The sequence below is a fragment of the Mauremys reevesii genome, linkage group 21 (assembly GCF_016161935.1).
Source record: "Mauremys reevesii isolate NIE-2019 linkage group 21, ASM1616193v1, whole genome shotgun sequence".
In the NCBI taxonomy this organism is placed as follows: Eukaryota; Metazoa; Chordata; order Testudines; family Geoemydidae; genus Mauremys; species Mauremys reevesii.
Genome location: NC_052643.1, coordinates 9,730,134 through 9,749,429, shown reverse-complemented (window position 1 = coordinate 9,749,429; position 19,296 = coordinate 9,730,134). Strand labels below are relative to the sequence as shown.

Here is a 19,296-nt window from a genome sequence, read left to right as displayed (position 1 = left end):
TTGTGCTTCTTTGCAGTTAGGTAACTTACACTCTATGCCAAATATAAAGAGAATCCAGATCTCTGCATCTCTGGATATATATATATATGTATATATATGTCAATCTGATCTTATATACATTTCCTCTATTATATAACTCCACTTTTGATCATACAGAATTTTAATGAAATTGAATTAATAGTTTCATGAGTTTCCATCTGTCCTCTGACTGCAATTGAATTTGAAGCTATCCCCCTGCTATAGATTTAGTTTTATCAGTTTGTGTAACCTTATGCTGGTTGTAACAGCAGTAACCTGCTGCTGTTCTTTGACTAGACTATGGCTGGAGGTTGTATATCACCATAGTTCAACTGATTTCCATTCCTTAGTATTTTCAAGCATGTATCCTGTTTTGTAAACTTTGCATACGGACAAGTAACTAGGCAGATAGTCTCCAGCAGTGGTGATTGCTTGATACAGATTGAGACAAAACCCCATAGTACACTTAATTAGCTGTGCATTGCTGTGTAAAAGGGACACAGTGGGACAGAGTAGCATTCCTTCCTGACCTCAACAGTGATGAATTTATGTCCTGAAAGGGAGAGTTAAGATACTGAGGTTTAGTCATGCAATTACCCAGCCCTTCTTAAAATCAAACTACAGTATTTATACTGTGCATTGTCTGCCTTCTATCTGAACTGTAGTTTTTTTTCTTTTTCAAAGAGCTGGTCCCTTTAGCCATCTCTTCTGGCATGCTGGGATGTTAAGTCTGAATACTTAATGGGGTGAAATATCGAAACATTTCGTATATTTTGAGGGTGGCGCAAGAGGGTTATGCTGTATTTTCTTCAAATCCTGAATTGATGTTGTGTATATTTAAAGAGAGAAATTCCATGATCATTCTGAGTTCTGTTGTTTTTATGTTTTGGTAAAAATTTCTGTTTGTAAAATTTCATTTCTAGTTTTGTGTGAATATGCCATTTTACCTCACCAATCTTTCTGCTAATACAGTTCCCCCTCTTTCAGTCTGCTGGGCTAAAGTGCAGGGAGATACTTGAAGATGGGGATGATTGTGGGAGGGTGGAACAATTCTCCAATGTGTGAGGGAAAGGTGAAAGATAACCTTAACCTTGCATCCACTCCCAGCTTGGCATACTCCTGTGGTGTAACACGGGGAGGAAGGTGGTATTGCTGGATAAAGACAACTTTTCTCTTTACAGCCACAGCAGGCAATGTGCCATTGCTGTCCATGCCACACAGAATCCAGCATTTCCTACACCAGATGGGAACCCTAAAAGATTTTTTGTATACATAAATTTATTTCCCTGATTTTAAAACAATTACCCACAGCTGGTAACTGGATAGAAGGAAGTGGAAGACAAAAACCATATTTTTTTGTCCTCTGGGGTTGTCATTTTCTCAAGGTGACTCTCAAATTGCAGCTGACCATCTAAAGCTGAATGCATTTGATATCATATCTGTTGGATCATAACTTCAAAATCTGGGTCACGTGTGGAAATATATTTTCATTTGCCATCTTGGGATAGAATATTTTGGTAGCCCTAGCTTTAGAGGAGAAAGGCCTTTTGTAGAGACTGGTTGAGACACTTTATTTCTGTATATACACACAGATATGAGGCTAGCTAGATTCCTGCCTGGTGGAGAGAGAAGAATGGGGTGTGTATGTGTCTATTTTCCGTGGACTTAATGTTTTTTTTTAAACTGTGTGTATTATTGGTGCTGATGGTAATGTTATACCTCCCTGAACTCCTACCCTGGTCCAGTTAGTATAAAGTATTTGAGTTCATTAGTGTTTTCTTTTGGCTTCTTTTCCTTAAAATTAGCACTACCTTGGGTTTAAAGTCAACATTATTTTGTAAACAACTTCTTTTCCTGACTTAAGTTTTAATCTCCCCTCCTCATCCTGTTTTATCAGTAGGGCCCTACCAAATTCATGGCCATGAAAACGCGTCATGGGCCATGAAACCTGGTCTCCCCTTCCCTGCCCCCCACCCGTCCTGAAATCTGGTCTTTTGTGTACTTTTACCCTATACTATGCAGATTTCAGGGGGGAGACCAGGTTTCTCAACTGGGAGTCCTGACCCAAAAGGGAGTTGCAAGGTTATTTTGGGGGGCGTCAAAATACTGCCACCCTTACTCATGCACTGCATTCAGAGCTGGGCGGCCAGGGAGCAGCGGCTGTTGTCCGGGCACCCAGCTCTGAAGGCTGCTGACTGAGGGCCCTGCTCTGCAGGCGGCAGCAGAGAAGGAAGGGTGGCAATCCCATACCATGCCATCCTTCTGTGCTGCTGCTGGCAGCAGCCCTGCCTTCAGAGGTGGGCTTCTGGCCAGCAGCTGCCGCTCTCCAGCTGCCCAGCTCTGAAGGCAGCACCGCCACCAGCAGTAGCACAGAAGTAAGGGTAGCAGTACCACACCCTCCCTACAATAACCTTGTGACCCCACTCCCCCAACTCCTTTTTGGTCAGGACCCTTAAAATTACAACACTGTGAAATTTCAGATTTAAGTAGTTGAAATAATTAAACGTATGATTTAAAAAAAAATCCTAAAACCATGAAATTGACCAAAATGGCTGGCACGTTTGGTAGGGCCCTGTTTATCAGTGTTTACCTCACTTTGGAGCAGACTGAAAAGGAAGTAGATCCTAATTTTATTTATTCATGTGCTGAGTTGTGGTTGTTGTAGATTTCTCTTCATGTCTCTTTTTTTTTTTTTTTTGCTCTTACAGCTTTATTAATCTTTCTCTTCTGTACTGCATTTTGTCATCGCTTTATTTTGGCAGAATTATTTTAGTCTTTTTAGTTTGTAATTGACAAATGCCTACCCCTTCCTCATTTCAAAAAAACCCTTATATTGAGGAGGTGAGGTCCAGGGAGGAATGGCCTCTTATTTTCTCTAACTTGGTTTCTTGACTATGGGTCATAAGGCACTGAGTTCACCTCTCTGTTTTCATCTGTTTTCCTGTGTCTGGTGAATACCATGTACATCTGAGGGTACTGGTCAGAGGCAGCAGGGATGCATATTGCTCACCCTGTACACCCAGAATAATAAATGATTTAAGCTTTATTTTTAATTGTACTGGATATAAAGGCCAAGGGAAAAACTGAGTGTGTGAAAGGAAATCCAGCTAAACACGTGGTCCGTGCTGTAGTATAACTCACTGTCAGCTCAGCTAGAACCATCTGAATGAAACAGTTGTCATGTAGACTTCTAGTTAATGAATTATAAGAAAATTGTAGCTGGTGGTATTACATACCCTCCCTGCATTCTTCCACTGAATTCTGAAACATCTCATAATACTATCTTTCTCAGATCATTAAAATCCCTTATCCTGCCTTCCTTGTTGAGAACTATCCATGGACTGATCGTTTAGGCTTCTCTGCATTTAGATATTTACTTTGATTGGGGGTACTCTTTCCACACTTCAACTTGCCATTTTAAGAGCCCTTTACAATTTTAAGTTCTGCCATTTAAAAGAAAAAAATGAGCTTTCTAATGTAACTGAAAGTATAAAGTATCAGAGGGGTAGACATGTTAGTCTGAATCTGTAAAAAGCGACAGAGTCCTGTGGCACCTTGTAGACTAATAGATGTACTGGAGCATAAGCTTTCGTGGGTGAATACCCACTTCGTCAGACACATGTGGTGGAAATTTCCAGAGGCAGCTTGCCTGCATATGTATACCTGCCTCTGGAAATTTCCACCACATGCGTCTGACGAAGTGTGAAAGTATAAAGCATATTTTGTTTAAGTATAATGTGAAAGTTGTGAACAATAAATTGGTCAAACTACTAATCCAAAATAAGACACACACCCCCACTTGGTGTTAAAATTTTCAGTTCTAATAAGTTTTGTAATATTTTCCAGTACTGGCCCAAAATGCTGCATTCACTCTGTAAGCTGCAGTGTTTTGGACTGTTGCTCTAGAATTTCATGGTGGTTTGTTACATGGGAGTGGGAAATCTAATACATTCTAAGCTATTTGTAGAGAATATTGTAGCTCCCCCAAGACTCAGTAACTGATCTTCTTAGAAGCCTGAAAGATGGCTTGTAATTCATTGGGGAATTTTGATAATTACTTCACATATACAGTGTATTATAAAATATGCATAGAGGAGAGAAAATGCTTAGTCAAAAATCTGTTTAAAATGCTTGTATATATTCAAGTTAAACATTTGTTAGATTGCTGAACAGTCACTTTCCTTTTAATTTGTCATCTCTAATTATCTTTAAACTACAATCACAGGATGTAAAGTTCCTAATGATGCTTTGTATGCAGTAGAGCCTCTTGAGTTTTTAATGTCTTTCTAACAATGCTGTTTACAACTATATTGCATCAAAAGTCATCTTTCATAAGCCAACCATCTTAAATGTCTCCTCTATATACTTTATAACTCACTAATGTAGGCCTGTTGGCTCCAGCCAGCTCTGGTTTAAAGTGTCTGTGTTTTCACACAATTTAGCTTGGAAATACTACAGGAGCTCTGTAAGGGCAGTGTGAAAATAGAAGTACACAGTACAAGATAATGTGTTATAGCAGAACTGCAGACACTAGGCTGTATGAAGGTGTTTGTGTCCTGTCAGCCAATCAAATACAAAGTTCTCTCTACAAGTGGTGGTCTGATGTTTGTTTTTTCACTCCTATTACCAGGGCATTCGTATACCTGAGCAATCTTCTATACCCAGTGCCCCTTATCCACAGAGTGGCAGTTGTCAGTGAGAAGGGGGAAGTTCGAGGATTTCTGCGTGTGGCAGTGCAAGCAATAGCAGGTAAGATACTCTGGGCATGCTCTTGCAGCTCAAGCCTTTGAGTGTTTTTTGAACAGCTGTATTTAAAAAAAAAAAAAGGGGTGTAGGGGAGGGGCTGGTTTCAAAATGTTCACTTTTTTGCTGCATTCAGTTCTGGACCAGCTTTAAGGTCTGGTAATTGCAAGCCTCCCAGGACATTTACTCTGGCACATTAGAAAACTGGGGTTGCATTTTTTCCAGTGATACAAAGCATTTGGCCAAGGCCGACCTAGCTAATTTGACCAGTTAATTTGCAGAAAATGTATCGTCTCTTTTTTTTAGAGGTTTTGAAATGTTCACTGTCTACCACTGAGATTTGTATGTGGTAACTAAGACAACCCAAGGTGTAGAGATTGTGGGGAATACATATTTCAAAACACTTTTTAAAAGATGTCTTTCCTCTACAATATGGCATAAACGTGATGGTGCATGTGACTGCGTGTGAGAGTATAAAGGCTTGAATGGCACTATTTTTGGATGACCCACAGAACTTGCTTGTAGCTCTGACATCTTGAGTCTCATGTGCTTGTCTCAAATAAACACCCATGAAACCTTTACTTCATTACATACCATATATTCATCCTGACTTTTCAGTCTTTCCTGTCTTTATAACTCACTTACAAAGTGCTCTACCATCTTCATATCATATTCTCCTCTCTATGGATACAGGCACCTCTAGGGATTGGGGAAGGAGTAGAGTTAGCATTGATTCCTCAGTTATTCATAGGCTAGATCAGAGTCCCTCAGCATCCAAAGAAAAGAGTGAACCTCTGTCCTTGTATAGTGGCTGAGGGTTTTTCTCTCTCCCTCCTAGGGTGGTTTCCCTTACCCTTATAGCAGGTATTGTAGAGAACTACACATTAGCCTCACTCTGTTCAATTTTGCATGGGACCGTGTTGGTTTGACTACTTGGGGCTGCTGGGTAAGAACAAAAAAATCCCTATTTCTTTCCGGGGAAAACTTGATTTAAGGGGGGGGGGAGATTATCTAGCTAAGATGACCCTTCTCTTTGCTGATATTTGAGAAAGGAGGAGGTAATAAATTTCCTTTAACTAGCTCTTGGATCTGCCAACCAGTTGACGGCATTTTGTCCTGTGTTTTCCACACTGAAATGAACTAGTCAAGGTTTGTCCCTGGTATTTGACCATGCACCATTCATCCTGGTGAGAGCTCAGATACTTCTTGTAATTTATCTGCCCTTTCTAGCAATGGCTAACTTCCAACCATTGTCTCTTGTATTGGAAAACAACCCTGTAGGTCTTATTCTCCATGGGAACATGTGATGAAGTCTCAGACACTGAGGCTGAGGGATTCACTCTGGCTAAGGCTCAAATGACAGATGAAACATTTGAATACATTCAAAAGGTTTACTTCTAGCCTGGTTTGCTTCCCTTAGCATTGACACTTTAATACCTACAGTCAAATGGATGATATGAAAGAGCAAACTATGGCTATTACAAATTGATTTTGCAACATCTTTGAAATATGTCATGGCTTTATTTAGTCAAAGTGATATTTCAAGATGGCATTCTTAATTTTGGGATCACTTCTGTAAGTGTATGTCTCCTGTTAGAAAATACCTCCGCACTATTTGGGCACCCCTCCTCTCTTACTGGCAGTCTCAGCAGAGACTGGGCTGAATGGGCTATAGAGACTGAAGTAGTCACTTGCTTTGAGAGTTCCTCTGGATCAATATGGCACATTGCAGCTGTGCCATTGTCGGTGCTCATGCTGTGGGTTGAGGATTTTAGTTTTCAGGACTGTAAATCTGGCTGTTTATCATTTCTTGAAAGACCATAAACCTTGATGGTCGTAGGGATTGCTGACTAAACTGGCAATGTTCAGAATTACTAAACTCGCTATAAAAAGCCTTAGGTTTGATTTTTTTTAACCCCTTTCTGTAAAGCTTCTTCTTGTATTGGGTGTTTTGTCATGGCCATACTGTCATTAATGTACACTGTGTCATGTCAGGAAAGGGTTTTAAAGCTATTACCTCTAGTGAACTCGGCATGACTATCTAGATGAATACGGTAAAGAAATTTTAAAATGGCTGTAAACTACCTTCATTATTCTTCACTGTGTAGCAAAAATCCCCTATAGATAATGATCTTGAGGTGTGACACAGGTCAGTGGTTGCATTGGAACTAGTTTGGAGACAGGAATTGAAAACCTGTTCTCTGCTAATCAAGCCATGAGTCCGTCCTGGTTAGGGTTATATTTAATGTTTCACGTTTCTAGTTGGAAAAATCTCTAAGAAGTTCTCATCTCTGATTGTTGGTCTTTTTCACTCATCATGTTATACACTTTTGCCCATTCGTTTTGAATGTAATCTATTTAGAAACAAGCAATTAAACGGTAAATACGGATATAAAGTTTTAACCCATGAATTCTCAAACTCCAGCACTTGGGAGACTAGTATCCTATTGAGTCACTCTTGCCATTTGAATTAGTTTCCAATAGTCTATTTTCTTTGCCTTTCTAGCGGACGAAGAAGCTCCAGATTATGGATCTGGCATTCGGCAATCTGGCACAGCTAAAATTTCTTTTGATGATGAATACTTTAATAAGGTAAGAAACATTAATTGGGTTGGAGAGGTTTGTGATGGGAGGGGACAATGTCTTGTTCTAGATACAGAACGGTTAGGGTGGGTTAAAAAGTACAGAAGGCAAATCGGAAGTTGCAGGGCTCTCATCTGCAGCCCCTGTCTTGTGTTCCTCAGACTGACTTTTCTTCAGTTGCAATGACTCGTTCTGGACTGTCACTAGAAGAACTGAGAATTGTGGAAGGGCAAGGTCAGAGTTCAGAGGTTATCACTCCCCCAGAAGAAATTAACAGAATGAGCGACCTGGGTAAGTGGGCACATCTTCTGGGACTTGAGGGAACAAATATGGGGCTATTCTGAATCTTTATGAAAAGGGGCTTTGGGCCTTATTCGAAAGTGTGCAACAGGTGAAGGAATATTGTCCTTAGAGTGCCAGGGGTACATAATGGTGACTGTTTCCTTGTGAGAGTTTTGATTTACAAAATATTAACTCCGATGTAGCACACAGAAGAAGCTTTTAGGTTGCAGCTGTTCAGAGTTTTTGATCATTGTCAATCCACTAGAAGGTTTCAGAAGTTGCCTGCTGTTACGGAGTGTTGGGGAGTCAGGGCCCTACACCACTCTTCCTAGGATTCACCGTGACTCAGCCAGCCAGTAAAACGGAAGGTTTATTGGACAATAGGAACACAGTCTACAGCAGAGCTTGTAGGCACAACCAGGACCCCTCAATCAAGTCCTTCTGGGGGGTTCAGGGAGGCTAGACCCCAGCTTGGGGTTCCCTGTGTTGCACCACCCAGACCAAACTGAAACTAAAAATTCCCCCAGCAGCTTTCTCCCCTCTCCCCTCTGCTCCTCCTCTCCTTTGATCAGTCTCCCGGGCAGAAGGTGCCACTTCTCCCAACCCCCCTCCTGGCTCAGGTTACAGCTCAGGTAGCTTTCTTCTCATCCCCAATGTAACTCCCAGGCAACATTCCCAGGTCAAATCTGCCTTGCTCCCTGCTCCGTCACACCTGCCTCTTTATTTATGCTAATATCTAACTGGTAATTACTGTGGTCCCCTCTCTTGCAACTCTAGTATCCCCACCTTGGGTGAGAAGAGAACTCTGTTAAACCTGCACTGTCCCCACATTGTGCTACTAGTGAACTCTGCACTTTGTTGAGATCACTGTGTCTTGTCTACACCAGGATTTTTTTATCATTAATTTTTCAGGTGCAGCTTGGTAAGTGGTAGCCTTGGTGATGACTGTAGTGTAGACAGGGTTCAGAAGAACCCAGGCACTTTTACCACTGTCACCTAACCCTGCTCTGAGTGTGTTAGACATTTTTTGGAACAACACTTGAGCCTTGACTACCCTACTGCTTTTATCAGTGCTACCATTAGTGAAGCTGCATGTATTTTGTGAGTTAAGGCTTTGAAAAATTCTCTTGTAGATAAACTACTGGAGAGCAGGTGTTTGAGAGTGGGGGATTAAATCCCACCTTTGCTGGGTCAAGTATCTGTAGATGTTGTAAATCTGAATATTTCACGGGAGGTCTTTGTGTCTCTTTAAGACCTGAAGTCAGGCACTTTGTTGGATGGGAAGATGGTGATGGAAGGGTTTACCGAGGAGGTTGGCGACCACCTGAAACTGGGTAGTGTGTTCACCTTCCGTGTGACAGTGCTGCAGGCCAGTGGCATCCTCCCAGAATATGCAGATATCTTCTGTCAGTTCAAGTAAGAATCTCTCCTTGGTAGTACAGGGTGGGGAAGACCTCTGCAGTGAAGAGGAGTAACTGTTGATAGATACTGGGCAAATGGAGACAAAACTGGAGTGATTTTTAGGAGTCAGTGTGGCAGTGTCTTGTGGGAAGGGAGTCAGAAATCTGTGTAACCTGATACCGGATCACGTGCCCTGAACAAACATCTGCTTTGTGTTTAATGTGGCATCGGGGAGTAAAGCTTTGTAGAAAGGGGATAAGAATCAGCCTTTAAAAGCCACCCATCCAATGCCTCTTGCCTTAGGCATCCCAAGGTGTTTTGTTGAAGAGTCTTTGAGGTCCTCTAATGAAAAGTGCTATAGAAGTGTAAAGTCATAATACCCAATAAATTGGTTAATATTTATTACATTTATAGGGTCCAAATCAATGGGCATTTAAGCACCAGATAATGATACCAGTGTATAACTTTTTAAAATTAAAACCATTCCATGCATACACCCAGCTTGAATCAAATGGTCTGGAATTAGGGCAAATTCAGCAGCTCTCAAATGAGAGTTCTGTCCCCATTTAGATTCCAAAGAATAAGGATTAGAAGGGGAGGTAGCAAACATACAAACAATAAAACAGTAAGAGCCCCAAAGTTTTCTAGAATAAACCTGCCTAAATAAGATTGGTTGAGGCCTAAAAGGTGGCCAAAAGAGCAGAGATGTGCAGATTTCTCTAAGGGGTAGAGCTGATAGCTGAGCAGTTTTCACTAATCTGATCTGTTTTGGTTTTAGCTTTTTACATAGACACGATGAAGCTTTCTCTACTGAACCTCTCAAAAACCATGGCCGGGGGAGTCCTCTCGGGTTTTACCATGTCCAGAATGTAAGTGAAGCTTAGTGATCTTGTATGAAGCGTGAGCGAGTGTCCATAATACAGTGCTGTTTAGGCTGATTTCAATGCTGGGCAATGCTTGTAGCCTTCCTGTCAGCCTCCTCAGCGAGGCATGTGCAGGAAAGGGGCGGGGGGTACAGATGAATAAACAATAGAGGGGGCATGATCACATGAGTGATATAATCCTTTGTGTAGCACATAATGCCTATGAGTAAATTACAGAGCATTTAAGCAAGTGTGTGTAGAGGCTATGTGACTCTTTTCCCTTCTCTTGGTTCTGAATTCCTTGTGCTTCCATTTCACCCATCAGAATATTGGGAAGTGCAATAAAAACAGCTCTAGAGTTTGCATTACAGGGAATAGACAGTGTAAATGGAAAAGCCATGTTCAGGCTTCCAAATTGATAGTGTGTAGTCTTACAAGTTGTGTAACTGTCTTGTGACAAATAGCTTCCTACTTTTCTTAACTGACAAGTGTTTAGGTCAGGGGATTTTTCTCCTGTAACTGTTAATTGACAACCTTAACACCTGAAACAAAGTAAGGTATGTGTCTCCCTTTGCTGTGATTGGCTCCAGTCAAGCTATCAGCCACTGGATAAGAAATGTAGAACCCTGGATTCTAATCTTGGCAGACATGCGGTTTTCATTTTATCTCTGCCCTGACTCTTTCCTTACCTTTTTTTGCTAGATCGCTGTGGAAGTGACAGAATCTTTTGTGGAGTACATCAAAACTAAGCCGATTGTGTTTGAAGTCTTTGGGCACTACCAGCAGCACCCTCTCCATCTGCAGGGGCAGGATCTCAACAGGTATTGACTAGTTCAGAAGTAAGTGTCCTTCCCCCTCATACTACTCAGCAGAAGGAAGAAATCCTGCATGGGAAATAGACACCACATTACCTCATCCCTTTGCTTCCTGAATTCCATGCCTCACATTGAAGTCTTGCTACTTAGCATTAGTGCCAAGTGTGTCCTAAGCAAATTCTAATACTAGACAAGTGACAGGATAATGGGTGCCCCATAGTTGATAAAAATACGTATTTAAAGCCAAAAGAACCCTGTGCAAAACAAAACTTGCTTCAAACTCCTTATGACTTCTAGAAGCACACCTGCCAAGGCTGCTGAGCACCTTAAATGTTCTGAGTCAGGGAAAGGTTTCCTAGTCCTCTTGCTCTACGGTGTGAGGGGAAAGGATGATGCATGGATTCCTGGGTTTGGCTTGGATTGCTGGAAACAGTAGCTGCAAAGAGGAACCACATGCTGGTGTTAAAGGGAAAAATCAGCAGAGGTTTGTATCCCTGCATAAAGACCTTTTCAGGAACTGCCTCTCTCGTCCTGTTTTCGCTTGAGCGGAGACTAGGGAAATATTAAAAGGTAATCCATCTTTGCTTAAAGATGTGCAAAATTGAGCTGGAATGGAAAAAGGGGTAAGTGTGTGTTAATAGGAGCAGAGCAAGGAATCCTGGGTTATATATGTTCAAGACATGTCCCATGTATGATTGGGCACGTCTGTGCTTGTTACCTTCTTTGTAGAGTGGAGGTTGTATGTACCTGCCTCATAGGGTTGTGAGGCTCACTATTTTTTTTGTAGAGTGCTCAGAGATCCCTGGGTGAGAAACAGGTGGGAAACACCAGAAGTAACTGCTCCCCTTTCTCTGCAGCCCTCCTCAGCCATCCCGACGATTCTTTCCACCTCCCATGCCACTCTCAAAGCCAGGTGAGAACAAACATTTTCTGGGTATGTGTCTGTAAACTCATCACGTAGAACTAGGGTGTGAAATATTCAGAGCTGTAGTCATCTGAAATCGAGAAATAACATGAATGAACAATGCAAAGGGCACTGGAACATCCTTGCTGGCGGTGTTCCTTCCCAGGTGTTCAACCTCCATCTCAAAGCAAAAGTGTTGTCAGGGCAGTCGCGGGGAGAGAGTTGCATCTATGAAGTGTCCAGCACATAACGCTCAATCTGGCTGTGCAGCCACTCTCCTCAGTGTGGTTACTGAAGCAAGGATTTGCTTATCCATAAATCACTCTGCTCTGCTTTTTCTAACGTTGCTTCCATTTTCATGTACTAAGCCAACCTTGCTGAAATGATCCCTCAATTTTCTTTAATTTAACTGTGCATGTTGAACTCTTCTTCTTTTTCCCCCCCCTGTCCTTTTATCTCCTTTCCCTTGTTCCAATCACCTGCTTATCTCCACCACTCCCATTTTTGTTCTCCATTCCCTTTTCAGACCATGAGAGAAAAATTGAGTTGATTAGGTATCTCATGTCTGGCTATGTAAATGTGCATGTGCTGAACACAGTGTCTGAGCACGCCAATGTGCTTGCATCCTCGGCTGTGGCTGCATTCCAGGATGGGGCTGACCAGCTGCCACCTTTTCTTTTTCTGCCTGTTCCCAGCTGTCAAAGCGAGCGGGTTCCCAAAAGAGATGGTTAGTAGTCAAATTTGATTTATGGTAGATGTAGAAATAACCCCTAATCTGGACCCCAAAACAGTATGTCCACACCTTTACCCTGTGGTGCTGAGTACCAGAAACTACCTTGGATTCTGTGGTCGTTGTGGAGTGATGAAGCATTTAGAATAAGAAACATCTAGTGTCTGGAGCAGAGTATGAGGAATCTGAATTTGTGTGCCAATCCTAGCTCTGCTGCTGATTTATTGTGACTTTGTCACCTAACTTTGCTTAGCTTCAGTTGTCCCATGTGTAAAATAGGAATATTTACCCCTTGCCCTTTGTAAAGTGCTTTGAGATCATTAGATGCAAGGTGCAAAGTATTATGTAGTAAGTTTTATAAAACTGAGGGGTAGAGGGCATTTTCTTTTGAGGTTCTGTTAAAATGATCCTTCCTGCTTATCTGTTATCTGGCTTCATTTCTCTCTCTCTCTCTCTCCCTCTCTCTCCCCGCTCCCCCCCTGGGCAAAAGCCAGCTGTTTGGGGTGAAGTAGACCAAATGTGTATCTTGCTGACCCAGCCCATGAAAATGTTTAGAACAGGCCTGCACATGAACTTTCAAACCTGACTTAGTGTGTTGGGTTTTCTTTTCTGGTGCAGCTGAATTCTTCTGCTTAGTTCAGACTTCAGTGGTTTGTGTCCCTGACCTTCCTCCTGACTAGCATCAACAGCTCTGAGTCCAGCTGTCATGAGCTCATGGATGCTATGAGCACAGCTGCAGCTGTTGTTTTGGTGGTATGGTGGGGGTGTAAGAGGGTGATGTCAGCTACTTAAGGTATGAATGAGGGAGAGCAAGTGATGTCACTGGAGCTCACTACTTAGCATGATAGTCTTAGCCTGCTGTGTACCTCTTTCATTCTTGTAGTGAAGTCTGTCTGCGCCTTTGTGTTAACTATTTACAGTTATCTGAACAAGGAGTAGACGGAACTCAAATCTCATCTTCTGAAAGAGAGATTACCTATCTCACGTGCATACACAGGCACTTCCGCTGACTAAGTGCCACCTGTAAAGCAGGATTTTTGTCTCTTATCAGTGGGTTGTAATTGAGATATTATAAAAGTGAAGAGAGGCTGAGGCAGGAATGGGAGAACCTAAGGAACACTAAACTAAGGCTCATCTTCAATAAATGGCAGGATGGGGCCTTGTGAGGCTACAGAAAACACTGACTGTGTTAATTTAAAAAACTAAACATTAAAACCAAGGGAATGGGGAGAAAGTTGCAGAATTGAACACACTCCTGTATTTAGGGTGGAGTGGAACAGAACCCTCATAAGTACCTTGTCCACTCCCAAGAACAGAATAGGGAGGCAAAGTGGAGGTAGTGGAAATGGTAGGAAGAAATTGTGTAAACTTAGGTCTTATCTACATAGCCCTGCAGTTCAGACTACAGCCAGGTGAATTACAGGGTGCACTAGTGTGCCGCACTGTAACTCACCCATGCGGACGCTATGGGTGCAAAATAAAAGGTGTCTTGGTGGTAACTGAGGCCTAGTCTACGCTAAAAAGTTTGATTGACCCAGCAATGTCACTCAGAGATGTGAAAAATCCACACCCCAGAGTGGCATAGGTAAGCCAGTCTAACCCCTGGAATAGACAGCACTAGATTGATGAAAGAATTCTGTTGACCTAGCTACTTCCTTTCAGGGAGAAGGATTACCTATGCTGATGGGAGAACTCCTTCCATCAGTATAGGTAGCATTTACACTGAAGCTCTGCAGCTGTAGCGTTTCCAGTGTAAACAAGCCCTTAGTCCTGTTTAAATAGGACCAAGTTAATTCAAATGAGGTACCTTTTTAGATCCACAGTATCTACATGGGATAGTTAGAGCACAGCACACTAGTGTGCACTGTAATTTGCACCCATGTAGTTTGAACTGCAGGGCTGTGTAGACATGGCCTCAAAGAGGGGAAGTCTGGAGTATTGCTAGAACCTGTCCATTTTCTGTGATTACCAGTTGCTAGAAGCACTGTTTGTCCATTCTCTATTTATGAGTTAAGGTATCCCTGCAAAGCTTGAAGCACTAATTCATCAGTAATCCTGAAATATAGGGAGCCAAGGCTTCCAGGACTTTTTCTCAGGAATAACTCCTGTTAAATCCCCTGATGTGCACATGTACATCCTGTATGTTAGCGATCCCAGCTGAGTGTACTACTGTTTGCAGTAAAGTGAAGGCACTAACATCAAGAATCATCTAAAATACCTACAGGTCCATTAGAAAGTGCATCAACCCTAAATTTCTGCAAGAATCCTTGGGATCTTTGCTTGCTCCTTTCATTCAGAGACTCAGAACTGATGCAGGAGTACATATGAACAGACCTAGCCCCCCTGTGAATTCCACGCATGCATTAATTGGAATTCTTTAAAAACTGATCTCAGTATAGGTCAGAAAGGACCTACATGTTAGGATGTCGTGTTGAGAACACTCTGAAGCATCTGACTTCCCTCCCATATTTGAATGATTCTAAACTATACTTTAGGTTAGCTTGTTCCAAAAATGGATCTTTGAGGCGGCATAGGATTTTCCCATATATGAATCTGTAGAGATTGCCTGTCTTCACAAGACTCTCCTAGTTATAGTCCATTTATTTCTTTGTGACCTGTCAAGTGCTAACATTTTGCCATGCAGTAGTTTGAGGGAAAGTGCCATAAATGCCCACCTTTCCTTCATGGTGCTAATGACTTAATGGGATCAGGTTTGTTTCAGCCTCTGCAGATTATGTAAAACATGTCCCTTACTGCACTAGGTAATGACCACCTATCTTGCAGGGTCTGGTGCATGACCATTTGAGCAGTATGAGGGATGGTGGAAGGATTAGCCTTTCTTGTATTTACATGTAGGAGATTTAGTAATCTTTTCTCAGTTCTTTTGTTGGAGTAGTGAAATCTCTCAAACAAATAGTGCTTCATAATTGCCAGCCAGTCATCTAACTGTTTGTAAAGTTACTTGGATGGGGGAGCACTGTGGATTTAAAACGAGACTCCTTGGTTCCATAGACAAGCCTGTGACTGAAGTTTCCTTTCTGGCTTTTTGATGGCAGGTGTCTTTGCCATATTACCTGCACATACACAGGTAGAAATATTACACTGCTTTCATGTGATAAGCAGCACTGAAATTACATTGTGGAACCAAAGTACTGTAATATCATTACCTGTGTGCAGTTTTTGTGAACAGTTTTTTTTTAATTCTTTTAAGTGCCAGCCACAAAGCTAAACACTATGAGCAAAACTAACCTGGGCCAGAGCATGAGCAAATACGACCTCCTTGTCTGGTTTGAGATCAGCGAGCTGGAGCCAACAGGAGAGTGAGTTCAACTTTTATCTTTCTTTTGTATAAAGAGGGTAAACGGCTGGAAGGAGTGAATTCCTTCATCTTTAGGTCATTGGTTTAGATCAGCCCAGGTTTATGATGTTTGGCTATTCCCATCTGTAAGATGCCTGGTTTTGTGTGGAATGAAGTGGTCCCAATCCTGTTCCCAGTGAGTAGATATCAGCAACACAACTGGCATTAGTTGGCCCCATTGTTCGCAGTCTCATCAGAGTGGCCAAAGACTGAAGTATGGAGAGTGACCTTCCTTCTCACTCCTAGACCTGATCCCTCCAGGTCAGCGGCTGGGTATGCTGGCAGAGCAGTGAGCAGGGGGAGCTTGCATGGCTGCAGATCATGTGATACCTGGTCTCTTGTTAACTAAAGAGTTCAGTCTCCAGAGGTCAGTCCAACAAAACATAAGAACTGCCATACCAGGTCAGACTAGCCTGGTATCATGTCTTCCAACAGGGGCCAATGCCAGGTGCCCCAGAGGGAATGAACAGAACAGGTAATCAAGTGATCCATCCCCCATCGCCTGTTCCCAGCTTCTGGCAAACAGAGGCTAGGGACACTATCCCTGCCCATCCTGGCTAATAGCCACTGATGGACCTATCCTCCATCTAGTTCTTTTTTTGAACCTGTTATAACAAGAACTATATTGAGTTTAACCCTGCAACATAGAGGGAGTTCCCTGACAGACCTTTGGGAACTACATTATAGGATCATTCTGCAGTTTTGCAAAGAAACGTTAATGTGTGATGTGATACTTAATGATGTTCAAAAGTCCAATAGAGAGGCTGATTTTGGAGTCAGTGGAAGCAGCCTTTATTTTTATTAGGCTATTATATGGAAGATGTATGTCGGTGGTAGAGCAAAGCAGCAGTGTTACCTAGTGTCTCACTGCCTGCTCTGTTAAACACGCCTTCTCTAACCCAGGAAGTTCATTCTTGTTTCACACAGATACATCCCTGCTATTGTTGACCACACCGGAGGCTTACCCTGCCAGGGGACGTTCTTGCTTCACCAGGTACTAACAGAGCCTAGAAGGGGGCAGCTAAAATACTTATCTCCTTTTGTGTCTAGTGGGCAGATGTGTAATGTGCTGAATCTTACATCCATTTTATCTTCTAGTTCTGTCTTACCACATACCTGTCTGTCTCTCTCTTACTATAGCTCTTGGGTCAGTCATCTTTCTGCTTGTACCTGTATCTCCCAGGCTTGGGTCTTTGGGTCTAAATTCTGCTCTTTCAAGTGTTTGGTTATATATATTCCGCTCCTAGTACTCATGCATTCAAGAGTGGAATCTTTTGACCAGCAGTGCCCTTTGGGGCTGCACATGCACCTTTAATGTCCTCATGCTCCTGTACCTATTGCATAGAGTGGTGCAGACTCAAACACCACTTAGTTCCTTTTCACTGCCCCTGGCTGCGAGATGGAGCTCAGCAGTGTCTGCATCTCGATATGCTCTTCCAGAGACAACTTTCAAAGATATTTGTGTATATTATTAGTGTGTTAGTGATGGCTTAGTTAGCATGGTTTCCCCTTACCATGCTTGGGAGGTTAACCTACCTTATTTGCTTTTATCTTTTGTTGTGAAGTTCTTTCTGGTACTGGGGCTTTAAGTATCTTCCCTCCTTTGAGGCAGTAATACCCATTAATGCTGGGCACATCAGATGCCTTTTGTCTCACCAACAAATGCTGTACATATAAATCCTTTTCTAAAAGGAGTTGGAAGGTGAGCATGTCTTAACCTTTCTTTGTTAGAAGCAGGTTGCATGGAGCAGCCTAATCTGGACGGGGAGCCCCCTTAGATTAATTCCATCTCAGTTCAGAAGTGCCCATGTAAATTCTAAATCCACTGTCTCCCAGGCCCCATCTTCGGAAACTGTCCCAGGGTGGACTCATATCGGACCAAAAAACCAGATCTTTGGAGGAAAGGGAGTGTCTCCTTTGGGGCAGATCCTAGGGTTTGTGGCAGATTTCCTAGGGTTTGTGAGACTGACTCCTGTATACCCTCAAGGTACATGTACCTTCCCTGGAAGTTTAGAGACAGACAGTTCAAGAGGTATTTGGGGTGAAATATACTTCTCCTTGTGGTATGGGAAGGGAGCAGGATGAGTTCTGCTCTGTAATAGGAAAAGATTCTTCCTGTATTAGGTTATATTCAGGGCCCAAAAGGGCATGGAAGTTTGTTTTCCATTATGAGCCTGCTGACAGGTGAGATTTACATGTTCATGTCTCAGCCATGGTTTCCCTATGGAAACAACTTAATGGAGTGATTTATTTAATAAAGACAAGTCTAAGCTGTGCCTTTTCAACTCCACCAGGGAATCCAGCGTAGGATCACAGTCACCATTATCCATGAGAGAGGCAGTGAATTGCACTGGAAAGATGTGCGAGAACTGGTTGTTGGTGAGTATTTCCCAGCTGTTCCTTCCATCATCATCATCATGAGTTATTGAATAGAGTTGGGGTAGTGTCACCTATTGAGGGGGATCCAAAGGAAAAACTCTTGGTCTGAGGCTGCCTGTTAGAGCTATAGGTCTTAAACCTCATTTTTCAATGAGAATTCCTTCTGAGCCTTTCAGGTTAGGTTTAATTGGTACTGAAATTCATTTATCTTCAGGACGCATCAGAAACAAAGCCGAGGTAGATGAAGCTGCTGTGGATGCTATTCTGTCTTTGAATATAATCTCTGCAAAGTACCTGAAGTCTTCTCACAGCTCCAACAGGTAGGCAGATGTAAAGTGCTTTCAGGGCTATTTACATTACTCCTCTCCATTGATAAGCACCATGAAAGGAGGAAGAAAGAATGGGGGGAAGGAGGGTCAGCATTTCACCTGGGAATTGAAAAACTGAAATTAAAGCACAGCATTAAAATACAAGGACAGTACCATGGGTGAATCAGGCAGCCATGCACATCCCTACATTACAGTGGGAACAAGCGTACAGTGATCTAACAAAGCCTGTTGTGTTAAAACATTACTCCTGCTCTGATAAACTCAGTCTTAGTCTGTGCTTTTTCAGTGCCGCCAGTGAGTCGCAGGGAAGGGGGGAGTGGATTTATGCAAATGTCACAAGTTGGCTCCTCTAATGTACTTGAGTATTGTGAAATCAGAGCAGCCTTTAAGCAATATTCCATAGCAGCTCTGGTGACCTGCAGTCTTCATTCTTACATCTAATGAGGATCTAACTCTCAACAGTTGCTCTGAGCATCACTTATCAGAGAAAGAGGTATCCTCCCCAAGTGAATATTCATTGTGGGACAGGGCAGTCTTTCCAAGGAGGATTTGTGGCTGAGGGTCTCTGTGGGGTGCACTGTTAATAAGATTTCATGAATTGTATAGTCCTGTGCTTTAGGATCTGCAACGAAGGGCTGTGAAGCAGAATTCTGTATTGTGGGCAGAGTCCCTCCCCTCCAGAACATCAGCCAAGTCACTGACTCTCTGTTTTTCTGTCAACTGAGAAATTGGGAGGAAAACACAAATCTTTTGGAAAAATCAGATTCTGCATCAGTTTTTAAGGCAGGGGATGGGGGAGGACATGACTTGCAGCCTGCTGGCCATCAGTTTTCTATAGTCTATCTGGAGAAAGGAATTCCAGATTACTCTGGACTTTGTGTTGTCACCAAC

The 19,296-nt window shown here is 42.4% G+C and overlaps 1 protein-coding gene across 10 annotated transcripts in view; it reads left to right on the top strand.

Annotated features, from left to right (window-relative positions):
• KIF1B (kinesin family member 1B) overlaps positions 1-19,296 on the top strand; it is a 135,184-nt gene that overhangs the window by 91,959 nt on the left and 23,929 nt on the right. For all 10 annotated transcript variants that reach the window (XM_039508951.1, XM_039508953.1, XM_039508950.1 and 7 more), the window contains 11 exons: positions 4,649-4,767; positions 7,268-7,353; positions 7,506-7,635; positions 8,880-9,042; positions 9,806-9,896; positions 10,593-10,711; positions 11,563-11,618; positions 15,551-15,659; positions 16,625-16,691; positions 17,992-18,076; positions 18,291-18,396. In XM_039508951.1, coding sequence (XP_039364885.1) covers positions 4,649-4,767; positions 7,268-7,353; positions 7,506-7,635; positions 8,880-9,042; positions 9,806-9,896; positions 10,593-10,711; positions 11,563-11,618; positions 15,551-15,659; positions 16,625-16,691; positions 17,992-18,076; positions 18,291-18,396 — 1,131 coding nt within the window. The remainder of the gene's footprint in view (positions 1-4,648; positions 4,768-7,267; positions 7,354-7,505; positions 7,636-8,879; positions 9,043-9,805; positions 9,897-10,592; positions 10,712-11,562; positions 11,619-15,550; positions 15,660-16,624; positions 16,692-17,991; positions 18,077-18,290; positions 18,397-19,296) is intronic.